Below are 24,245 nucleotides of genomic sequence, written 5' to 3'. Positions count from 1 at the left end.
TGGGACGTGAACCCTTGAGAAACCCCCAAGGGTGTGCAGGGGTGCTTGCTTTTAGGCGGGCTTCCCTCGTCTACCACCTCCCCACGCTGGGTTGTCGGACCGTACCTGGGTGAGCCACACTTCCGTGTTAGTGTGGCTGGGCGAAGCGCGTCCCGCAGAGCCCCCTGGCTTCCCGCGGTAGTCCACCTCAGGTCCGCCGCCTGGTCCCGCCGCCGGCTTCCTGGTTGGAATCGACCTGAAGCTCTGACTCGTCTCCGATTCCGTCCGGCTCCACCTTCCTGTTCTCTCTCCGCTCTCCTCGCCCTCCGACCTCCGATCTTCCTCCGTCCTCCGCTCTCGTCCTTCCTCCGACCTCCGATCTTCCTCCGTCCTCCGCTCTCGTCCTTCCTCCGACCTCCACTCTTGATCTTCCTCCGTCCTCCGCTCGTCGTCCTCTTCCTCCTCCGTCCACTCTGCTCCGCTGTCTCTCCACTCGCTCCACCAACCTCCAACTCCACCTCCGGGTGTCTCGCACACCTGGCTGGACTCGGGAATGGGCTTTACGTCGTCAGGAGGGGCGTGGCGCCAGTCCGTCTCCGCCCCCTTAAAGGAGTAGTCCCGTAGGTGCACCGCTGCAGGTCGTCTCCGGACGACGTCGGGGGTATTCCACGCCTCGGTATTCTGGGGAGAAAAAGTAGACACATTACTAGGCATACCAGGGGGGCCCTCGTCGGGGTCCCCCGCGTCACACATCCCCCCCCTAGGAATCTCCCGATCGGGGAAAGGGTACCGAGAAAGAAAGTCCGCATGGACGTTCTCGGCCCCCTTCTGGTGCCGGACCTGAAACCGAAAGGGTTGCAAGGCCAGAAACCACCGCATGACGCGGGGGTTGTTTGAAATGTTCCGCGCCATCCATATGAGAGGGGCATGGTCCGTGTACAGCAGGAAAGACCGCCCCTCAAGGTAGTAGCGTAACTTGTCCACCGCCCACCTGATGGCCAGGCACTCCTTCTCAATAGTCGGGTACCTAACCTCCCTCGGAAACAGCTTCCGACTGATATAGAGAATGGGGCGGAGACCCCCCTCCCCGAAGTCTTGGGACAACACCGCCCGATACCAAAGTCAGAGGCATCTGTGTGCAACACAAAAGGCTTGTTAAAGTCGGGTGAAGTCAGAACCGGCCTGGTGGTGATGGCCTTTTTAAGGGTCTGAAAGGCAGTCCACATGGCCGGCGTCGGGTTGTGGAAGTCCGGGCGGGCCCTGGTTTTCCTGAGGGTATCGGTTAGGGGCGCCGCGACCTCAGAAAAGGAGGGTATAAAACGCCGGTAATACCCTACCAAACCCAAAAAGGCACGCATGTCTTTTAGAGTCTTTGGAAACGGGGTTTCCGCGATAGCTCGCACTTTTTCCACCTGAGGTTCAATGACGCCATGACCTAGAAGGTACCCCAAATATTTGACTTTATGGTACCCGATCCTGGACTTCTTGGAATTGACATGTAGACCCGCTGACTCGAGCAACCGGAACACGGTATCCAGATGTTGCAAGTGAGACTCCCAGGAGGGACTAAAAATGATGATATCATCAAGGTAAGCGGAGCAATATTGATGATGCCCCCGCAATACCGTGTTCATGAGTCTCTGGAACGTGGCGGGAGCCCCATGTAGACCGAAGGGCAAAACCGTAAATTCGAACAGCCCCTCTGAGGTGGAAAAGGCTGTTTTTCTCCTGTCTTCTTCGCGCAGGGGCACCTGCCAGTACCCCTTCGTCAGGTCCAGAGTACTGATATATTTTGCCTCCCCGAGTTTCTCGATGAGCTCATCGATCCGGGGTATGGGGTAGGAATCACAAGCCGATACTTCGTTTAATGCCCGGAAGTCCATACAAAAACGGCTGCTGCCATCGGGTTTAGGCACCATAACTATAGGTGACGACCACTCACTCCGGGAAGGCCGTATCACCCCTAACCTGAGCATTTCTGCCACCTCTTTCGCTATGGCCTCCCGTTTAGCCTCTGGAATTCTATACGGTCGTTGCTTGACCACGGTACCAGGTGGCGTCTCGATTCTGTGCTCAGCCAAGGTGGTTTTTCCCGGAAGGTCAGAGAAGATGGATGCGTGTTTCCTCAGTACCTGACGGAGCCCCTCCTGCTCACCCTCAAACAATTCCTCGCTGATAACCAAGTCCTCTATCGTGGAGCTGAGAGAATTGGTGGGATTCAGGACCAGATTAGCTGTCAGCGGAGGTGTTCCAAGCCATTTTTTTAACAGATTTATGTGAAAAATCTGGGTCTTTCGGGTGGTGAGACGGAGACGATAGGTCGTTTTACCTATCGTCTCAATGACCTCATAGGGGCCTTGCCACTCATTGCTGAACTTTTTGGCTATTGATGGCAGCAACACCAGGGCCCAGTCACCTACTTTTAGCGACCTCCATTTTTTTCCCCTATTATAATGGGTCTGTTGGTGTTTCTGGCTGTTCTCCAAGTGTGTAAACGCGAGTTCCCTGATCTTTCCTAATTTGTTCCTCAAATTCGAGCTGTATTCGAGAAGACTTCTGGTTTCACCGCCTTGTTCCTTTTCCCACATATCCTTTGTCATATCCAGCAAGCTCCGGGGTTGTCTCCCATAGAGCATCTCAAAAGAGGAACACCCAAGGCTGCTTTGTCGCTGGCCCCTAATCACATACAGGGCTAAGGGCAACAAGGAGTCCCAGTCGGAGTGGTTTACCTCCACCATTTTCTTCAGGACCGTTTTTAAGGTCCTGTTGTAACGTTCAACCAACCCATCCGTTTGAGGGTGGTACACTGACGTCTTGATCTGGTGTAAACCCAACATTTGGCACACCTCCTGCATAACCTTGGACATGAATGGGGTCCCCTGGTCCGTGAGGATTTCTTTAGGGAACCCCACTCGAGAAAACAACTCGAGAAATTTGTCAGCAATGTTCCTGGAGGTGGGGGACTTTAGAGGAAATGCCTCAGGGAATCTAGTGGCGTAGTCCACGACAACGAGGGCATATCTAAACCCCTTTTTTGTGGTGGTTAAGGGGCCTATCAGGTCCATCCCCACTCTCTCGAATGGGGTCCCGATGACTGGCAGAGGTTGTAAGGGCACCGCCGCCGGACGTTGGGCATTCTTCCGTTGACAGAGGTCACAGGTTTGACAATGTTTTTTTATGTCGCTGTAGATACCCGGCCAGTAGAAGTTCCGGAGGACATTCTGGGTCGTTTTCTCACTTCCAATATGTCCCGCCAGTAGGTGGGTATGGGCATAGTACATTATTTGATCTCGAAAACAGGCCGGTACCAACAGTTGCATCGGGTCCTCCTTAGAGGGTACTCTATACAAAAGATCCTCTTTTATCAAAAAGCGGGGGTAGGAGAGGTTAGGGTTGGTTAAATTAACATGTGCCTGTTCCCAAGCATTGATGAGTGTCTCGTCATTGGCCTGGGCGAAGCGGAAGGACCTATCTCCTTCCCAGGGACCTGTGGATAGCAAGTTGGGTACTGCATCTCCCTGTTCATTGTCTCGGCCCAACTGGCCTTTGAAGAGGTTCAGGAAGTTCGGATTATCGGTGCCCAGGATCAACGGTTCGGGTAGGGTATCCATTACTCCCACTTTCACTACCATCTTTTCCATACCCTCTAGGCCTAGGGGAATGTTAGCCACTGGATACTCCTTCACGTCCCCATGTACGCATTTAATGTACACACTGTTGTCTGGTACTAACTGGTTTGGAGTCACATATATCCCTTGTATGACCGATTGCTTACAGCCAGAATCAAGGAGGGCCCTGACCATCACCCCATTTACAGTAACACTCACATGGAAGGAGCCTCCTAGTTCAGCCGAGTACAACACCGACTTCGGAAGATAATTAACGTCCATTGGCTCTTCGTGCGCTCTTTTCACGGGGCACAAACGGGCTATGTGGCCCCACTGGCCACAATCGAAACATTGTGGGCCCCGAAAAGGTGGGTGATCGCCAGCCGGGGGTCGGGGTGGAGGAGGGAGGGGTCCCGGGGTTGCCCTCAGTCGTCGCTCAGGTCTTGTCGGTCCTTTGCTTGGCTTCTCCGGTTCTGCACTATGTAGACGAGGTTGGGCCCGGGCGTAGGTGGTTGCCATCTCCATGGCCTGAGCCGTGTTCAGATTAGAGTGCTGGCGTAGCCACCGCTGAGTCCCATAGGGAAGGGCTTCCAAATACTGTTCAAGGTAAATTCTATCCATAATTTGCTCTTTGGTGCTCGTGGATGGGGTGAGCCACTTGTCCGCCGCGGTTTTTAATCTAAAGAATAAGGTTTTGGGGTTGTCTCCCGCTTGTCCCCTCTCCTTGCGGAATCGAACCCTATAGGCTTCAGAATCTAAGCCGAGGTGGTCCAAAATCACAGTTTTGATTTGGGCGTACGGGGTAGTACCATTGTTGTTTGCTACCTGATAGGCCGCCTGGGCCTCTCCACTCAACAATGGTGCCAGGAAAAACGGCCATTTGTCCACAGTCCATCCACAAGCAAGGGCCACCCTTTCAAAATTTGTTAGAAAAGCGTCTGGGTCCTCCCCCGGGACATATTTTTGCAAGGAAATGCCCGCCGGGGTGGGGGTAGCCCTGGTTTCACGTACGGTGACCGTGGCGGGGTCTCCCGTAACCCTCATCCCTTCTAATTGTTGTACTACTGAACTTCGGAAGGTATCCCGGTCCAATTGGGCTGCGGCTAGCTGTTGTTCTACGGCCCATGCCAGTTGTTCTTGGCCCTTCACGAGGGCTTGCAGGATCGCATCCATCGTTGTGTCCTCGATGTTGCTCACTGTTACGATGCCCGCATTCTCCACCACTTGTGAGACTTCGGACCGGGGTTGTGACTCCACTACGGGGCTCTCGAAAAGATTCGCACACACTGGGGTACTGGGTAGTGAAGGTTTTATTGCTTTGTACAAGCGTCGTTTACGAACAGGCACTCTGTAATAGGGTAGGGGTGAGTCCGCCTCCTCCGTCCTGGCCCGTCCTCCTGTTCCTCGCCAGTCCCAAGGTCTTCTGGGTGTCGTAGGCCTTTTCCCGGCCGTCCTGCTGGTCTTTAGGCGCCGGTATCCCAAATAAAGGAAAAGAAAGAAAAAATGTCCGTCTCAGTAATGATGCTGGGTTTAACGTCTCTCAGGGAGGGGAGTGAGGGGAATCACACGTGCAACTTCACACTCTGACTGTGGGACGTGAACCCTTGAGAAACCCCCAAGGGTGTGCAGGGGTGCTTGCTTTTAGGCGGGCTTCCCTCGTCTACCACCTCCCCACGCTGGGTTGTCGGACCGTACCTGGGTGAGCCACACTTCCGTGTTAGTGTGGCTGGGCGAAGCGCGTCCCGCAGAGCCCCCTGGCTTCCCGCGGTAGTCCACCTCAGGTCCGCCGCCTGGTCCCGCCGCCGGCTTCCTGGTTGGAATCGACCTGAAGCTCTGACTCGTCTCCGATTCCGTCCGGCTCCACCTTCCTGTTCTCTCTCCGCTCTCCTCGCCCTCCGACCTCCGATCTTCCTCCGTCCTCCGCTCTCGTCCTTCCTCCGACCTCCGATCTTCCTCCGTCCTCCGCTCTCGTCCTTCCTCCGTCCTCCACTCTTGATCTTCCTCCGTCCTCCGCTCGTCGTCCTCTTCCTCCTCCGTCCACTCTGCTCCGCTGTCTCTCCACTCGCTCCACCAACCTCCAACTCCACCTCCGGGTGTCTCGCACACCTGGCTGGACTCGGGAATGGGCTTTACGTCGTCAGGAGGGGCGTGGCGCCAGTCCGTCTCCGCCCCCTTAAAGGAGTAGTCCCGTAGGTGCACCGCTGCAGGTCGTCTCCGGACGACGTCGGGGGTATTCCACGCCTCGGTATTCTGGGGAGAAAAAGTAGACACATTACTAGGCATACCAGGGGGGCCCTCGTCGGGGTCCCCCGCGTCACAAGGAGGTTATCCCTAATCGTCCTTTATTGTATTGGAGGAGATCCTGGTCCACACCTGAGCTTTCAAGCTATAGGGATGACCGTAGGCACCTACTGACCATAAGGGGTGCGGGAAAAATCCAGTGGTTAAAGAATGTCAAACAGCTATGTCAGGTCTTGGGGAAGGAAGATTTGTGGCTTTCCCCGGAACACTATTCTGCTGTGACCTCCAGGAAGATGCTGGCCAAAGCACTCAAACAATATCGAATGGATCAGATGGTATCAAAACCATCTCTGGGTAGGCTGGCCAGCACCTTTCTTGAAGTCAAGGATTATTACCAATTTGAGCATTTTCTGGACGATATCCAACCCCCAATGGCGAAGAAATTATATGTCCAATTTAGACACGGAACTCTCCCAGTGAGGGCAGTAACAAACAAGTGGTCCATGGCTCATCATATACCTAGCCTATGCCCAGGGTGTGAAATCGCAGAAGAGACGGATCTTCACGTTCTGCTCTTCTGCCCTTTGTACTCTAAGGCTAGAGCCAAATGGATCCTCCAGTTATGTAAGTCCAGGGGTTTCAGGGATTTTAGGGAAGTATTTAGGATATTGAAATACGATTCCTCCCCCCTGACTGTGTTTGCGACCTCCAGATACCTGTTTTCCACGTGGTGTACAAGAGGAGCCAAAATCAAAAATGATAAGTTGCTATAACTGTGCTAGGACACCCCTGTAATTCACTAGGAAATTTTAATACTAAATTGTGAATGGTCTGTTTTTAACTTGTTTTTAAAGCCTTATTTATATCCTGTACTAGGATTATTGTTCAATTATGTGATTCTTGAATTGTTGTCTATAGGCCGGTTTTACTTAAACCATGTACTTTTTGCTTTTATGGTTTTTAACCGATAATAAAGCTTTTTGACTGACTGACTGACTGGTTTCATTAATTGAAGATCCTCCAGATAAAAAACCCACCTCTTTATGCACAATTAGGGATGGGGTTGATGCAGGCGAACACAGCAGCCGTTTTAAAAGGGTGTTTTTGTCGATTTGAAGAGATTTGCTTGAGTGTACCCCCAAAGACCAGCCACAAATGTAGCAGCAGGTAATATTTAAGCCTTGTAAATCTCAATGGTTTCTTTAATGGGGCGCTGACCCGGTTTAGATGAAAAATTAAATATCCCCTCACAATTCCTGCTCATTATCAGTTTAGCATTTGTAATCTGTTGCGCCAATATGCCATTACTGTAAACTGGACCCCCAGAGAGCAAAATGTATTCACTCTGTTGATTAGGGAGCCTTCGATATAGAAGGGCCTACATTTATTTGGTTGTTTTCTGCATATCACTGTAAAAGTCTTCGATTTGTTGATTATTATTTTTTGGATGCCATATACTCCCCGGAGGCTGCAATACATTTCTGCAATCCATTGGGGGTCCTAGAGACTAATACGGCATCATCGGTGGATAACAATACCAGAATAGTCAGGGTTGACCATAGGATAGAATGATTAACTAGGTCAAATGTACTGCTAAGATCTACAAAGCAGAGGTACAGAGACCCCGGCTTGGCACAAGTATATTTCCCTATTAACAGGTCTAAATTGACGAATTGATCCGTTGTTCTCCTCCTGAACCCATATTGGGTTGGAGAAAGAATAGAATTTTCCCAAGCCTATTATTCATCCAGCCTCTCTAACAAAACCCTGCCCATCAATTTTACATGGAAGGGAAATGGGCAAGTAGCATTTAGGATCTTATGGTCACCTTTTTTTAAAATGGGGATAATTATTGACATAGACCAGGACTGGGTAAATATACTTTCGGCAGCTGCGTTGAAAACCCTAGGGGTCCTGGGGCCCTTCCACTAGTGCTAGAATTAATAGCACACATAACTTCATCACTAGACATGTTAAGTGGGATTGGATGCAAACTGCAGATTCGTTCAGTCTCCATTTCTCTTCCCAAGATTACAGTATCATTAAAAATGTTGGATAAAGGTTCCAACCCTGCACCGCAGGCTACAAAGGAATAAAGTTCTGGGATCTTATCATATTTCAGGAAGGGGGCATTTATTATATTCCAAAACAGCTTACCAGTGGCGGCTCCTCGTGGGAATGCTGCAAGGTGGTGAGGCGGGGGAGGGTCAGAGAGGGGGGTACTAAACTCCAGAATACGGCTGAACGGAGGTAAGTAAATAAATAAATGAAACAATTTACATTTCACGCGCTGCAACGCCAACTCGGCGATGCAGCGCGTGCAATGTCAATTGTTTTAATCATTTATTTATTTACTTACCTCCGTTCTGCTGTATTCTGGAGTTTACTACCCCCACCTGCCCCGCACCACTCCTTCGAGGAGCCGCCACTGCAGCTTACTATCCTTTGTCTTGGCAGCTCGTCTCAAATTGGACCATTCGTCTTCTTGTAAAGACCTTTTCCTCTCTGCAATTGCCTGCTTGTAGTTATTGCGGAGAATCTTGATTAACACGGTATCTCTACGTGAGTGATGTAAAGCCTCTCTCAGCTGTTGAGTGGTCCAAGTACATTGCGGATTGAACCATCCCCCTCGTTTGGCTGCTGCGTTTCTGCAGCTTCTTGTCAGGAGGATATTAAAACAACTGAGGATGCTTTTACAACTATTAAGTATATGTTCCTAGGTTACCACCTCCCCCAGGCGATGGCTAACCTCAGTTAAATTCCTCTTGACAATTTTCTCTAGAAAGCTGTTAGGTTTCACTCTAGCCCATTTAATACGGACCCCATTTGTCCTAGCTGGATTGATTTCAGTAGCTGTTATCGAGTCCACTTCTTTATTGCCTCAAAGCGAAATAGGTATTTCAAATGAGTTACGGTCGCTAAGTATAGATGGAATAATACAAGGGGTACCACATTTATTACTGGCGGCCATAGATACCAGCACATAATAAATGATGGTGCAAGCAGCTCTACCAGTAAAAGAGGGGATCCTAACTCATTCCAGACACTTTTGCTATCAAACATAAGCATAACTGTGTGGTTATATAAATACACTTCTTAAGTCCTGCTGTGTGTCACACGACTTTCACCAAGCCCTCTAGTTCTTAATTTATGTGTGTCATAAATATGGCACGTCCATTAAATCATGCTGCTAGAGTCATACCTTTGTATTAGAGTTCCTGCTTTCTCACTAATACTTTAAAATCTGTAGGTTCAATGTCCCAACAGTATGTTTCAATATTTTTCTTTGTCATTAAGTCAACAAGATGCGCACGCCAACAAAACAGAAATTACAGTTTATAGAGGTTTGTCACTACAAATATATACAATTAGACACGTCAAGTACCTCATAATCTCTATTCTTACAACATTCTAGGCAGGAGAACCGGGGAAGTGAAAGAAGAAGATGAAATGGGACCAATGATAAGACAGGTCAAACTTCATTAATGGAGCTTAGCCAACCTTGTATCAGTAACTCGTCGCACACAAATCAAGCCCATAGTGCCGAGGGACCTTCACCGACCTGACTTGCGAGCATTGTTAAGTAACCTGCCCAACAGTTCCAGCCGCTTCAAAAAGTATTGCGCCTCGTCCACAGCAGTCTAGATTCCGTAGCCCCACACCTCAGTGTCACCTAAAGTCCCCCTACTTCAGGCATGTCTTACCCAGCATATGAGTGCAAAAACAGCGCAAAGAGTGCTTTCTTCAACCTTTAACTACTTAACAAAATCAAACCCTTCGTCCCTACAACAGACCTTAAGCAAACCACGCAATCCCTGTGCTATCCAGATTGGGCTACAGAAACGCCACCCTCACAGGCATAGCAAAATCACACCTTGCTCCTCCCAGATCAACCCTAAATGCAGCAGCCAGAATGGTGACTGGAGTAAAGAAATTCAAAAACATCTCCCCTGCTCTCGGAGAGCTAAACTGGCTCTCAATAGAAACACGTGCAAACTTCAGAACTGCTTGCCTCACTCACAAAGCTCTACACACTGGCAAACCAGCCTATCTGGCCTCCAAACTCAACTCAACAAAGCAGGGCAGAAAGAAATCTATGGAGCACTTACACTATACTTCTCATCCCTCCAAAAATTTCGCAAATAAAAAACCTTATCACGCTCCTTCTCTGAAAATGCTCCCAAAATTTGGAACGCCATCCCAGTACACATCAGGACAAACCCTTCCTTCAAAAAATTCAAAAGTCAACTCAAAGCCCTGTTCCTCAATCGAGCTCTTATGAAGTAAGAGCAAACCCACGAGGCGGAATCGCGCACATCAGAGCATACAGACACGATGATAAGTTTAACTTCTTAAAGCATCTACCTCCTGACTCACTCCTTTGTCGTCCCCAATGAACAAGATCCTGCATGAATCAATATGTTTACTACTGTTATTCTATGTACTCAAATGTTTCTTGACAATTGTTATAAAGCGCTCCGATACCTACGGGTCTGGCCAGCGCTATATAAAACTCTTAAATAAAATAAATAATAAATAATGTTCAGATTGCTTTTGCAATGACCGTGGCAATCCATGTTAGGTGAGCGATGGGTCAGTAGCTGGTGAGTTCCTCAGGGACTAGTGTAGGTTTCTTTAGGCTAAAGGCTCTGGGTTGTTTTCAGAGCTTCTGGGAAGATGCCTTGAGTGAGGAAGGTGTTGACAATGGTGAGTAGGGGTGAGAGAGCATCCCCAGAGAGAGCTTTGAAGATGGAAGGGAGTAAGACATAATCTTCATAACAAGTGACTTTAAGGCAGCTGAATATGTCAACAAGATTTTCAAGAGATACAACATTGAAGGATGCCCATTGCTTGGTTCTACAGAGAGAAGTGGGCATAGGAACTAAAGCAGGCATGGTGTGTTGATGTGCTGCTGGATGTTCTGTATTTTTTCTCAAACAAATAACAAAGGAATCTCAGCTGCAGATTGGCACATCGTCTCAAAATCCCAGCGTACGAGAAAAAAAACATGGGTGATGCATCTTTCTCCATTCATCCAGCTAAACTATGGAATTTTCTACACTCAAACATAAGATCTACAAATAACTATCTTATTTTAGAAGACTACTTAACACCTTGGCTGCTATGGCTTTTCCCCTCCTGTGCTGACATTATTTGAATACTATAGTTTCATGACGAGCTCAGCTCGTCATAAGCACAGCTCCAGTGTGCCTCATGACGAGCTGAGCTCGTCATGAGCAGCGAAGGGGTTAAGAGTTGGCTCTTTCCTACATGAACATTATACTCCAAATACAAATGTACTGTGTATGTGAACATGTGCAGTTTGATTATATGCATGTATTAATATGTGCATTTCTCTGTACAAATATGCATACTACTGTAGTAAAGACGATACGGAGTCAAGGTAAATTTCTTCATTTCAATTAATTCACTGTTGCTCAACCACCTCAGGGCAGAGCTAAGGCAGCGTCTCCTGCCAACTGTCACAACCAGCAACGCTCTGCATGCAACCCTCACACAGTAAAATTCGGAACTGAGCTCAACATTCAGTGTTAACTGCCACAACTGATATGTATTCTTCTGAATACGTAAAGTCCTGGTTTCCTCTATTTTTGGAAGTGAAATTCAAGTCCTACGTAGATATGGTCTGTGATCAGTTGCGACCAGCTGACTCTCTTTGAGAGCTTTCGGAGGATTAGATTGCAGACTGGGTATAGCTATGGTATTTCATTCACAAGTTATGGAATCTGCGGCTAGATGTCTTTATCAATTGAACAAGTTACTTACCTTTGGTAACATTATATCTGGTAGAGACACAGTCTAGCCACAGATTCCTTACCATCCTGCCCCCCCCCCTCGAACGAAATGTGCTGTATGCGTTATACCCTTTTCAGTACTGGTTTTATATACCAGTGATCACTGTTTTACATAATGGAGTAATTCAACGGACCATTTGGGCTTCCTTTTTAAATCTTGCCTCAGTTATGGGCCTTGCCTGGGTATTATCATACCATTTATTTCCATTTTCTGATTGTTTTTAAGACACATTGATCTTTTTTGGCACACTGTTTCTACAACCAGTTTCTATAGTGGCTTAGCATTTTAGCACTGAAGGTTTCACAGAAGAAACTGACGCCTGCACCTCGGAGGGGACTTAAATGACTCCACTGATGTCACAACCAGAGGAGACGTCATCACTGAGTCGGTAGGTGCCGTCTCCCGGCATGCAGAGGGACTGCTGAAAAATGTTCGGATCCAGTCTGACGCCTGGGGAGAATTCACAAGTTAAGGAGTCTGTGGCTAGACTCTCTCTCTACCGAATAATACGTTATTGAAGGTAAGTAACTTGTTCTTTAATTTGAGAATATAAAAGATCTAAATTCTAATTTGAATGGGAAGGTGAAGCTTTTCTTAGTTCAATTGGAGCCACACTGGGAGGGATAGCGACTATGCGGGGTGCGACAGGCTCTATGCGGGGTGCGACAGGCTCTATGTGGGGGTGCGACAGGCTCTATGCTGGGGTGGTGACCCCCTCCGCAGTTTTTTTAATTCTCTGGTGAAAGAATGCTATACGAGGATTGTAGGGCTTGGTATTCCCAAGAAGGAATCCTTTGGTCAGAATTACCTGCGGAAAGGTGTTGTCTCCCCTTCTGGCAGGGGTAGAGATAGGTCTCCACACAATGACTGTGAGACTAGCCTTATCTCCTGTGTCCAGCTCTTCCCTTTGATTGATCATGGTTCCCTCAGCAGACGTATATAATCGGTCTTTCAGGGGAGGTGCCAGACGCTAACAATGAATCTTTTCCCTGTTAGCTCCAGGTTGCAGCATGCAAGTCAGAAGCCTCTTGTCTCAGCCCTGAAGGCAGGCTTCCCTGCACTTGCCCAGAAATGTTGAGCTGCTGTGACATGTCTGCTATGCAAAGAAGACTGAGAATGCCTAGCTCCTTAATTTCTAAACTAGATATGGGGCCTAGCTATCTAAGGGATTATCTTGAGAACCAGAACACAATTTTCTCAGCTGCCCAGCTTGACCGAAAAGCAGGAACACTAACAATCAGGACACTTTTTTTATAAAACATACCTTAGCAGACTTCACCCACTTGGTGATCCACCTTATTTTTACTGCCCTCAGTACCTATTGCAGTCCGATATTTGGTAAACCGGGCTAGTAGATTAAAGGATTTTAAATTCGCTCTTAAACCTTCACCCCTGCCCCTCGTAGAGGAGAATATAGATTTTTTCCCCATGATTTGTGTGAGTGTTCTGAAATGTTATAGAAGTTCCATGTAAAGTCACAATTGATCAAAAAAAGTGTTACAAATGACAGCCATGCTCTTTGGAGACTTCCTCTCCGTAAATAAACTTCAAGCTAGACACTGTTGCAATATTCTCTGGAACAGTCCCGAAAGCACCCCCGCCCAGAGCTACTGCCTCCTCCATTCCCTTTCTAAGACCACCATCTCTCGTCAAAACGAGATATTTTCGGGTCAGATTTCTACCATTAATGTACAGGTTCCTAGAAATGTACAATGAGGATTATTTGGTAAGGAAGGATACAGTGTCTGGCATAATGGAGTAGATTCTATGGCAGCATTATTTCACTAGTTTGTCATTTTAACAGCCATTAATTTTGTCCTGACAAAGGTTTCTCGGCAGTTAGCACAGCTATACTCTTGAAACAACAACTGGAGACTAACAGGTGACCTTTGACTTTTCGAAAGGGTTTTCAACTGGATTGCAACATGTGAGGTGCCATTTTTATGAAGAAATATTTGATGTCTTTGAGCTATGACCGTTTTTATGGAACTGTGCAAATTGAGGTGGAGGTGGTGTATTGAGTGGCAAATTCAGCCGATCCATAATTAGGCTAAAACGCTTCACTGTATAGTCGCAAACTTCAAGACGCCCTGATGATGGTTTCGCCTATTTGCCTTTCGGGTTTGTCAGTGCTTGTTTTGACTTGTCATGGGTTTTGCACAAGTTATTGTTAACAAAGATGCTGGGCCCTCCTTAATGAAAAACAAAAATACACACTTGCTAAAAACAAATATTTTTGGGACTCCAAGATCCCACCTAGTGTGCTTATCTTTCCCTCTGCACACTACTGTCGCATGTGATTATTCCCATCCCTCTCTGATGTATGGGTTCCGGAGCAGCGTGCTACTCGCCAAAAAGGAGCTCCAACACACAATTAGGGGTAACAAGCACTATAAAAATGCAAACCCTCCGCTATCCTTTTCAATCCAAATAACGGACTAATATCCAACACTCAAATTACTTTCATATTTCACCATACTAATTCACCACAATCCTCTATGGGTTCCGGAGTAGCGTGCTACTCACCAAAAAAGCTCTTTGACGCCTCGTCAGTGGTAGTAAGAGCTATATAAATGCAATTACAATACAACTACTTATGGCTTAAAAATATATAGATGCTCTTATAGGTCTGCTTAAGAAAAGTATATATTAGTTAGGGTTAAAAAAAAAAAATATATATATATATATATATATATATACATAATTTTATGCTTAACATGTATATAGATCACTGCAGTGTTTACAGATGTTGTTTGATTATGTGCCCATAGGTCTCGGTTTTATTTAATTTTATATATCATAATATGAGATAAATCATATAAATTATTTGATTATATGCTTATGGTTCTTATTTTTTTTATATCACCATGGGTACATATGATAATAATAATTGTATCTATAAGTGCTTCACTATTGAAATATTGGGAACATTTTAAAATAAATATAAATAATGAAAACAAATTAAACAAAGACAACCCATATAATTTCCCCCAAAATACCTAAATAAATTAGCTTTATGTACAGCAACACTTGTAAGTTTGAGTTTCCATTTATCCATTTATGTGAATATGGGACTTCATATAATACAACTTTATACCTCTTTATGATTTTCCATATAATATATAACTTTCTATTGAGTTATGTATCTATATATTTATTACTTTACTACTAATGTAGAAAAAATATATAAATAAAAAACCTTCACCTCTCTCCAATTCATTACTCTATGCCTCATCCTATAACTATTTCAAGATATCCTCTACCACCACTCTTTGATTTATCCCAGACCCTGTTGTACAGCTATGATCTGCCAAATAACACTTTATATATTCTTCCCTCCTCTATCCCTCCGTTGACTCATCCCAAACATCCTTTTACTACTATGATCTTCCAAATAACACTTTCTAGACTCTTCGTTCCTCAATCCCGCCTTTATTCTATTCAGTCCAACTAACAGACTTACATGTCCATTGGTCGAATTAACAACTTAAATTTCCCTATACGAATCAACCTATAATCCACTTTGGGTTAGGGAGTAGCGTGCAACTCGCCAAAAAGAGCTTCAATGCCTAATCAGGGTTAGTAAGCGCTGTATAAATACAATTGTTTTTTTAAAACAAAGTGTTGAACTTGTTTGCAAAGGGTATGGCGTCAGATGTGAAGTTGAAAGGATGAGATATGAACTCAAACATCAAGTTGTCTATGGAGATTTTTGTGAAGGATTTGAAGGTTCGATCTTCTCTTTTGGGGTAACCTCAGTTTGTTGGCAGGGTCATGACCAGCGAAATAAGGATGTAAAAGAGGTCCGTCTAGTCCAAAGGTGTGGTTTGGACGGGATTGTATGTGATGTTGAGAAGGCAAGGCTGAGAATGTAGCCTTTGGAGTGTGTTGGTTGTGTGACATGCTGCACCACATTGAGTGTGCTGATGAGGTTGAGGAGGCGTGTGTTGTCTGAGAGGTTGAAATCACCTAGGCAGGTGGTGTGGGCATGTCAGAGGGCACAGAGATCTGAGAATTCATCCGTAAAGTCATTGTTCGCCCTGGAGGACTGTAGATGGTATATATGGAGGTGGTCTGTGTTATACTGAGAGTTGGAAATTTCACGTTGGCTTCTCCACAGAGTAGAATGTACCTTGTTTACCTAGAGTGTAGGACCTTGAAGACCTATGAATGCCAGCAAAGCCTCCTCCCTTCTTATTTGCACCATCCACACGATGGATGCAGTAGCCTGTGTGAGAACAGACATCTAGAAAATGCCAGAATGTAGCGGTGGAACATGTTTCTGTGATGAGAGGGTGTCAAGCTTGTGATAGATGACTGGATCACTCAGGATCCCTTCACTTTCGACCCCGATTTATGATGATCTCACAGCTATATCCAGGACACACAGATGTTTTCTGATCTAACTCCCCCTGACCATAGTTCAGAGTTGCCGTCTTGCTCAAAGCTGCCAGTGCACTGACACGTGTTGGCCAGGACTAAGCTAACAGAAGAATGATCCAATATACATTGTGTTGCTTGATTTGAGCGCAAAATAAGTTCCTTTATTAGGCCCTGCCTTGCATTGCAATGCATGTAAGGAGCACTCAGGATATCAGCTGGATCTTGGATGAGTTGGAATCTAGTGCAATTACATCCTGCACTTTGCTCTCCGGTCAAGTGCCCCCTCCAAAAGCTGATTCAATCAGCAGTAAAGTTTCATTAACACTGACAAATCAAAAACAGTGAAATGAAGCTGATAAATCGCAGTTCGAGTAGCTGCGGTTCTAAACATCTACCGAAGTATGCATTTTAAAGTGCACAAACATGTAACACGCACACTTGAACACAAGATGACAGACTACCGTAGCCAGCTGTATGTACAAATTCATAACCCTGAAATACGTCGCTGTTTCTGGAGTTTTCATCGGTTTTCTTGCTTGTTGTGCATAGGTCGTCTTCTGGTTTTTAATTTCAGTTAAGGCACCTTTTTTTGTGGGAACATAATATTTGTTCTCTGATCATCAAACCACGGATTTGGGCTGGTGTTGAGTAGCTGTCTTGCTCACTCACACATGCTCATTTTTTATCACATAAAGGCCCTCCTCTCCCCTTTAAGGTAAACGCTTCTGCACGGAGATGGTAGGCCGGTTATGGTTGGGGATTTCCAGTAAGCTAAGAGGTGATTATGGAGGGTCTTTAGTCCAGATCCCTTTAATGGAACTGCACACGATGGGGCTGATATCAAGTTGGGGAGTTGCTGTAAATCTACAGGTTTGTGGAGTATGTGGCAGGAGGATGCTTTGCCCCACTACCCAATAGCGCAGGACATTCCACCTGCAGATGTTGCACTGGCAGATGATCATCCAACAGAATTACCACTTCTTCCACAAATTGCTGGATGTACAGTAACCATCCAACTCTAAAATCAGCCGCTGTCTTGAATATGTGGAGTAAACACAAGGAGATGGATGGAGCGCTGAAACTTTTTAGACACTCACCCCCAGTCACAGATCTGGGTTGAATCCATCATCATTGTTTAGCTCACTTCGCCACCACAGTTCAGACCCAGCTATATGATCTAAGACGTGGAGTGCACATGTGCTGCAGTTTAATTAGCCAAGTGGATCAGGACCAAATAAACAGTTTTTCTTGTTTAACATTATAGCTGTTCTGCCAAGGATGGGGAATCGATTGATCCCTCTGAAGAGGTATTTATTATACATTCCCTAATAAACAAAAATGTCCTTGCAAAAAATAATAGTCATCGTTTGTCACGTGGTTGGTAAAGCTACTGAATTCTCAGCATCTCCACAGGTTTGATTGGCGTGTTTGTCATTTTAGGGCTAAAATACGTTTAGCCCAAGTTATTTCATAGTCACTGAAGAGCTTTAGCATTTCATATGTAATCCAGTAGCTTACCATTTTTAGGTCTCGCCTGTCGATGCGCATGCGCATCGAGCAAGGCGAGAGTATTGTGAGTTATCCACTCTTTATCCACACTGCAAGGAATCGTGGCGATTCCTTGCAGTGCCCGTGACTTTTAAGGTCAATGCGCATGCGCATTAAGCTTATGCGCATGCGCATTGACCTTAAAAGTCACGGGCGCGTGCATGTCCGTCTTTGTTTACCCGCTCCGCCCCCTCCCGCCGTGTCGCCTTGCCTACTCTCTTCCACAGCCTCCCCCAGCTCCGCCCCCTCACTACTTGATTGCACGGCCGCTAGGCCGTGCCTCCCCTACTCTCCTCCCCCCTCCTCCTCTCCTCCCCTGCCTGCCTGCCGCTAGGCCGTGCCTCACCTACTCTCCTCCCCCCTCCTCCTCCTACTCTCCTCCCCTGCCTGCCTGCCGTGTCGCACCTCTCCCCTCTCCGCCCCCTCCCCTGCCCGCCCCCTCCCCTGCCCGCCGTGTTACGGTGAAAGGCTTGTCTTCTTCTCCGAGTTTTATCCTAGCCCTATCCATCGCATGAACGATGTGCGCCATGCCCATTTATCGCACGGGAACCATAGGCAATCCAGCATCTCTTTAGGGAGCCCTTGCTGGATACTCTTCTCACTACTCGACACTGGTACCTTCGGTAGAGCTCCCACTAATATCCTAACTCCGCTATAGATGTTCCTGGGAAATGAGCGCGCGGACCCACAGCTGGCAGACGTCGTATGGTTCTTCCGCTAGCGTAGTCTTTCTTCCGCCTTTGACCCGGAATGCGTGCACATGCGCATCCGCACTCGCGATAACCGCAGCAAATGGCCTGCTCGTTAAGCATGGCTGCCCCCTTTGCGGTTCGGCTCTGTGTCCCCGCCGTCTTCTCTGCTGTCGAATGTCTCCTTCCTGCTTTCCAAAGTTTTACGCATCCTACACACAGCCTTGTCGGCTACTGCGTGACACCAGGTAAGGAGTTGCATAAATATATGTGTTTAGTCTCAGTGTAAATGCAGGGTTAATACACTTCTTTGTATTGTCCTTCAATGCATTGTTGTTTTTCAGGTCAGTCTTGACTTTATGTGATCAACTGAAACACGAGCTTTCAGAGTAGTAATTAGACCGCCCCCTCCCCTGCCCGCCGTGTTACGGTGAAAGGCTTGTCTTCTTCTCCGAGTTTTATCCTAGCCCTATCCATCGCATGAACGATGTGCGCCATGCCCATTTATCGCACGGGAACCATAGGCAATCCAGCATCTCTTTAGGGAGCCCTTGCTGGATACTCTTCTCACTACTCGACACTGGTACCTTCGGTAGAGCTCCCACTAATATCCTAACTCCGCTATAGATGTTCCTGGGAAATGAGCGCGCGGACCCACAGCTGGCAGACGTCGTATGGTTCTTCCGCTAGCGTAGTCTTTCTTCCGCCTTTGACCCGGAATGCGTGCACATGCGCATCCGCACTCGCGATAACCGCAGCAAAGTGTAAACATAGTGTACCTATTCATGCCTCTCAGTTCAGTGAGTACTCTACGCTCAGACCTCATATGTTGACCCCCTCAACCCCTCACCCTCACTCACTCTCACTCATCCTCACTCAACCACCCTCAACCTCACTCACCCTCAACCCCTCACCCTCACTCACCCTCAACCCATCACCCTCACCCTCAACCCCTCACCCTCACTCACCCACCCTCAACCCCTCACCCTCACTCACTCACCCTCAACCCCTCACCCTCACTCACTCACCCTCACTCACCCTCAACCCCTCCCCCTCGACCCCTCCCCCTCAACCCCTCACCCACCCTCAACCCCTCACCCTCAAACCCTCACTCACCTTCAACCCCTCACCCTCAACCCCTCACTCACCCTCACTCTCACTCATCCTCACTCACCCTCAACACCTCACTCACCCTCACCCTCACTCACCCTCAACCCCTCACCCTCACTCACTCACCCTCAACCCCTCACCCTCAACCCCTCACTCACCCTCACTCTCACTCACCCTCACTCAGCCTCAACTACTCCCCCTCACCCTCACCCTCACTCACCCAAAACCCCTCACCCTCACCCTCACTCACCCTCAATACCTCACTCACCCTCACCCACCCTCACCCTCAACACCTCACCCTCAACCTCAACCCCTCACCCTCACTCACCCTCACTCACCCTCACTCACCTTCACTCTCACTCACCCTCAACCCCTCACCCTCACTCACCCTCACCCTCACTCACCCTCACCCTCACACAGTGCAATAGTTCTCAGACCATTTCAGTTAGAGCTTTTAGAAATGTTTATGGCTTTTTTTATTTGTAATACTTTCGCATTGGCTACAGGAAACAAAAATGCTAAACATTTACAAAAAAACCCATAAACAATTCTAAAAGCACTAACTCTAATGGTGCGAGACCTATTGCATTTCCAATGCTTGTTTGCATTACTTTCAGGACTTTATTTCATAAATCCACATTGAATCACCCACTGGTACCTAATCATTGCTTTATCAATGCCTCTTTTTCTCCTTCCTTTTCCACTATTCCTCTATCTATAGCTCATTCTCCATTCCTCTTCACCTCTTTCGCCACCTTATTTTTTCACTGCAGATTTTTCATTATGTGTGTGTGTGTGTGTGTGTGTATGTGTCTTGTAAAGCGCACTGCTGCCCTGAGGCGTCGTGGCGCAGTAGACCGCTGGGGAACCCGTCCTGGCTATCCCAGTGAGATGATCCCTACTGGGTATCTCCAAGGTGAAACCAGGCATCCCCGGTGTCTGTGGGGGGCCGTTGTAGAGATGAGGCAAGCTAATGCCCAGAGTTGCTGAGTTTGATCCCTGGTTAGAGTAGGCACCAAGGCGAGAATTATCGAGTCCGCTGACCCTGGTCCACGACCCCGCCACGTCGGAAATTGAACCCTGGTCCCGGGCCGTTCTCTGCTTCCGGGTCTGCCGCCTCTAACCAGTGAGCCACACCACTCCATTTATGCTCTCTTTTGTTTGTCTTTATTGCCTCTTATCTTTCAGTTCTCATGATGTTTTCTCCACACCCTTCTTCCCTGCCAGCACACTCCTGGTCCAAAAAATGGACTCACCTGTTTGAAGTGGGATGGATATGTGCAGCCTCCAGTTTACTCTCACCACGGAGCGGGCTTCGGACTCCAGAGCCATCATAATGGGCCCATCAGCCGGCTCCTTCTCTATTCGATCACTGATATCCTGAAACAAAAGAACAGATGGCACAAAATGGAACTCGTTCATCATCATAACCACAAAGAATAGTGCTATGTTCCCTGCCACACCCCTCAAGTCCATCCTGATCCAATTGTTGTCTTCTGTCCGGAAGAGAGACGTCTTTTGCTTCCCTTGCTTAAGATGCAGCCCCAATACCAACTTTTACACGGGTCACTCCAGACACCCTTGTGACCACTGTCCTTATCTCCACTCAGCATGTTTTCAGTGTAGCTCCTTGTGCTGTCCTATCCTTCCTGGGGCCTACCACACCAAAACTAATAATGCTGAAGAACCGGCAGAGGTCCAAGAAAACATTGCAGAGGGACCAATGGTAAATCTTCTGGGAACTCACAATCTCAGAAGAGTGGTAGCCACAGTGGGCACGGCGTAGCATCTAAAGAAAGGACCATTCTGAAATGCCTACTATTGGTTAATGTTAAAAAATGTACAAGTGTTTCATCTGTTGGGATTGTTAGAGATGCAGGACTGAGTAAAGCGCAGTTTTTTTTCTTTTTACGCTGGATGGTCCCTTTAAACATTGCCCATATTTCTGTTCCTTAATTGTTCTCAATTCTGCTAGTAGACTCCGTCACAGTTCTTTGGTTCCTCATCTAATCTTAAACTTCAACAAGAATTAGGGAAATCTCAAACTAGCAATAGAAAAAATTATATTCAGAATGCTTGAATTAAACTTGAAGTGGCGTAGGCTGCATACTGCCTTTAAAAAGGAAAACAACAGTTTTGAGCAACTGTAGCGAAAACAAATGGGAGAACCAGTCAAGCAGCTGATCCACATATTGGCGAGACGCAACTGATCACATTCTGCAGGGGACCCAACAGTGGTTTATTTGCCCCCACTGCAGGTCTTTTTACAATTCTCTCCGATATGTGGACCTGGTCAGAGAGATTCCCCTGATGCTGCATTACGAGGACTTCAGGTCCCACAGCAGGGACCGAATATCTGTGTATGCTTTATCAGCAGGAGGGCAGGAGACCCTGCAGCTTCAGAGTCAGTCTCACCGAAATCTAGCATAGAGACTGGAACATCTGAATCAAAGCCTGAATATGTTGGACTACCCGCTCTGGAGAATAGATGCGGAATCGCAGTGTCCAGAATCGCTCTGATAAAATGGAGCGCCCGAGAGGGAGTCCGGTGTCACTCTGGCTCACCGATAGAGAACACCAGTGAAAGCAGGAGGTCTACCGTACTCTAGAGGTCAGTGATGACCCTTGGGGCGAGCCTGCCTTAAGCAGTCAGTCATTGAGGTAGGGAAATGCTGGAATCACTGACCTCAGCAGAATGGCTGCAACCACTGCAATCATTTCCCTAAACACAGAATGGGTAACGGTAAGGCCAAAGTGGAAAACAGCAAACTGAAAACGGTCATGGCTCACTGTGAACCATAGGAAAATCTGTGGGCCGGCAGGACAGGCAAATGGAAATATGTGTCCAGCAATTCCAACGTTACCTTCCAGTCTTCAGGGTCCAGGGCAGACAGTGCTTGAGCCAACGTAAGCATCCTGCATTTCTCCTTTTCATGAAAAAACTGAGAGAACGTGGGTCTAGGACAGGGTGGAGACCTCCATCTTTTTTAGCACCAGAAAGTAGGAGGAATAGCAATCACAACCTACTTCTAATATTAGCACCCTCTTGATGGCTCCTTTGACCAAAAGATCTGAAGATGGTGGCCTGGGTGGCAGGGTTTCTGTGAATGGAAGGGGATAACTCCACTGAACAATTTGCAGCACCCATTTGTGCAAAGTCATGGACTGCCAGCGGAACAAGTGGTGCTTGATTCTGCCGCCAACCGGTTGCTTGTGATGTTGTGAGGTCATATTCAAGGAGTTTGGAGCCTGTAGCCGCTGGGGGAGGGTGTTGGGTACACGGAGGCAACTGGGCAGATTTCTGGCCTTGGGTCCCACGAGGTATGTGGGATCCGAGTGCATGGCCACCAAAGGGCTGAGGAGCCTGTTGAACGTGATGGCTGGGTGGAAATGGGCACAGCTGGTAGCCCCTACTGTAGCCATGGAAGAAGCGTAAGGCAGAATGGTGCTTGCATGTTTGCATGGGGTCAGTCAGTCGGCAGTTGAGATACTGCTCAAGATTTCACAGATCCAGTCGGATGCACTGTGTTAATTCTATTTTTTTTCTCCATTTTTATTTTATTTTAAAAGTTTATGCAAGGAATAATAACAGTTCAACATGTACAACAGTGGAAGAGTGGAGACAACGTCAACATACTGCAAAAAACAATGTTTAACAGAAATGGCCCCACCAACATCAAAATCAAAAAAATTAGAACAAACAGGTGCATTAAAATAAGTCCAAAAAACAACAGAACGCACCAGAGCAAATAAAGGAAGATGCGACACGACCTGGGAGTGGAGGACGATCGACCGAGACTAAGATACAGGGTGTACCCTAGCTCAGAGTCTCTCCAATCCATTCTGCCACAGGAAGCCATATTTTTACACCCTTTGCTCTCTTCCTATTCCTCTTAGTCTTATAGATTGCGGATTCAAGATTAAACATCGCCAAAAGTCTAGCCCTCCAGGCGAAAAATGGCGGGGGATCATGGGAGATCCATTCTTTCGTGATACACGCGCGCAAGATCGCCATGCAAATAAACAAAAAAGAGATCATAGATTTAGAACTTATATGTGCTTCAGCATCTGATTTGACTCCTATCAGTACCATCTCCCCTGTGATACAAACTGGTGATGCCAACTGGTGATCCCACGAATACTGCAAGAAAACATTGATTTGAGGATAACAGATCCACCAGTTTGCAACACAAATAGAACATATGCACAGCATCTGCAGCGGGAGTACCACACCTATTGCATTTGGTTCCCGCTCCTGTACCCCATTTCGCAATTTTACCCGGGGTATAATATAAATCATAGATAGTCATGTAGTGTTGAGCACGCATCCTTCCAGTCATCTATACTTCATTTGCCAGGGCGATGGAGGTGTTTAAATCAATTCCCTCTGTGTTTAGGTTCCTTGCCCACTTTTCCTGACATTGCTGTAGATCATCTGGTAATAGGTTTATCAGATTAGAATAAAAAAAACAATGGGCATCCTTTTCCCCATCCGCTCTATTAAAGGAAATTTTCTAAATTGGGACATAACATCCAGACCTAACGAATTCAAGAAACTACGAATTTGCAAATATTTTTAAAAAATCATGTTTTGGTAAACCATATTGAAGTTGTAGCTTGGTAAAAGACAAAAAGTGGGCATCTAGACAGAGATTTCCTAAGCGGCAGATCCCCTTCTGCGACCACCTGACCATAGTATGATCTCAGAAATAAGAGGAAGTACACCTGCAGCTTCAAAAGAGTTATAGGCGTTTACTTTCAGCAAACCTAAATGGCGCTTAACCCGCCTCCAGACAGCGAAGGCAGCCTTATGAATTTTGAGCTTAGCTTTTTTTAAATAACTGGGTTCCACAAATTTTACCAAACCGCT

The 24,245-nt window shown here is 47.0% G+C and overlaps 1 protein-coding gene across 1 annotated transcript in view; it reads right to left on the bottom strand.

Moving 5' to 3' along the window:
* Positions 1 to 24,245, bottom strand: part of ERN2 (endoplasmic reticulum to nucleus signaling 2) — a 189,704-nt gene that overhangs the window by 9,240 nt on the left and 156,219 nt on the right. The window contains exon 20 of the mRNA XM_086940449.1: positions 20,632 to 20,755. Within this exon, the coding sequence (XP_086796575.1) occupies positions 20,632 to 20,755 (124 nt within the window). The remainder of the gene's footprint in view (positions 1 to 20,631; positions 20,756 to 24,245) is intronic.

This window comes from Lissotriton vulgaris, chromosome 10 (genome assembly GCF_964263255.1).
Source record: "Lissotriton vulgaris chromosome 10, aLisVul1.2, whole genome shotgun sequence".
Lineage (NCBI taxonomy): Eukaryota > Metazoa > Chordata > Amphibia > Caudata > Salamandridae > Lissotriton > Lissotriton vulgaris.
The sequence above is the reverse complement of the archived record's forward strand: the minus strand, read 5'-3'. Positions and strand labels throughout refer to the sequence as shown.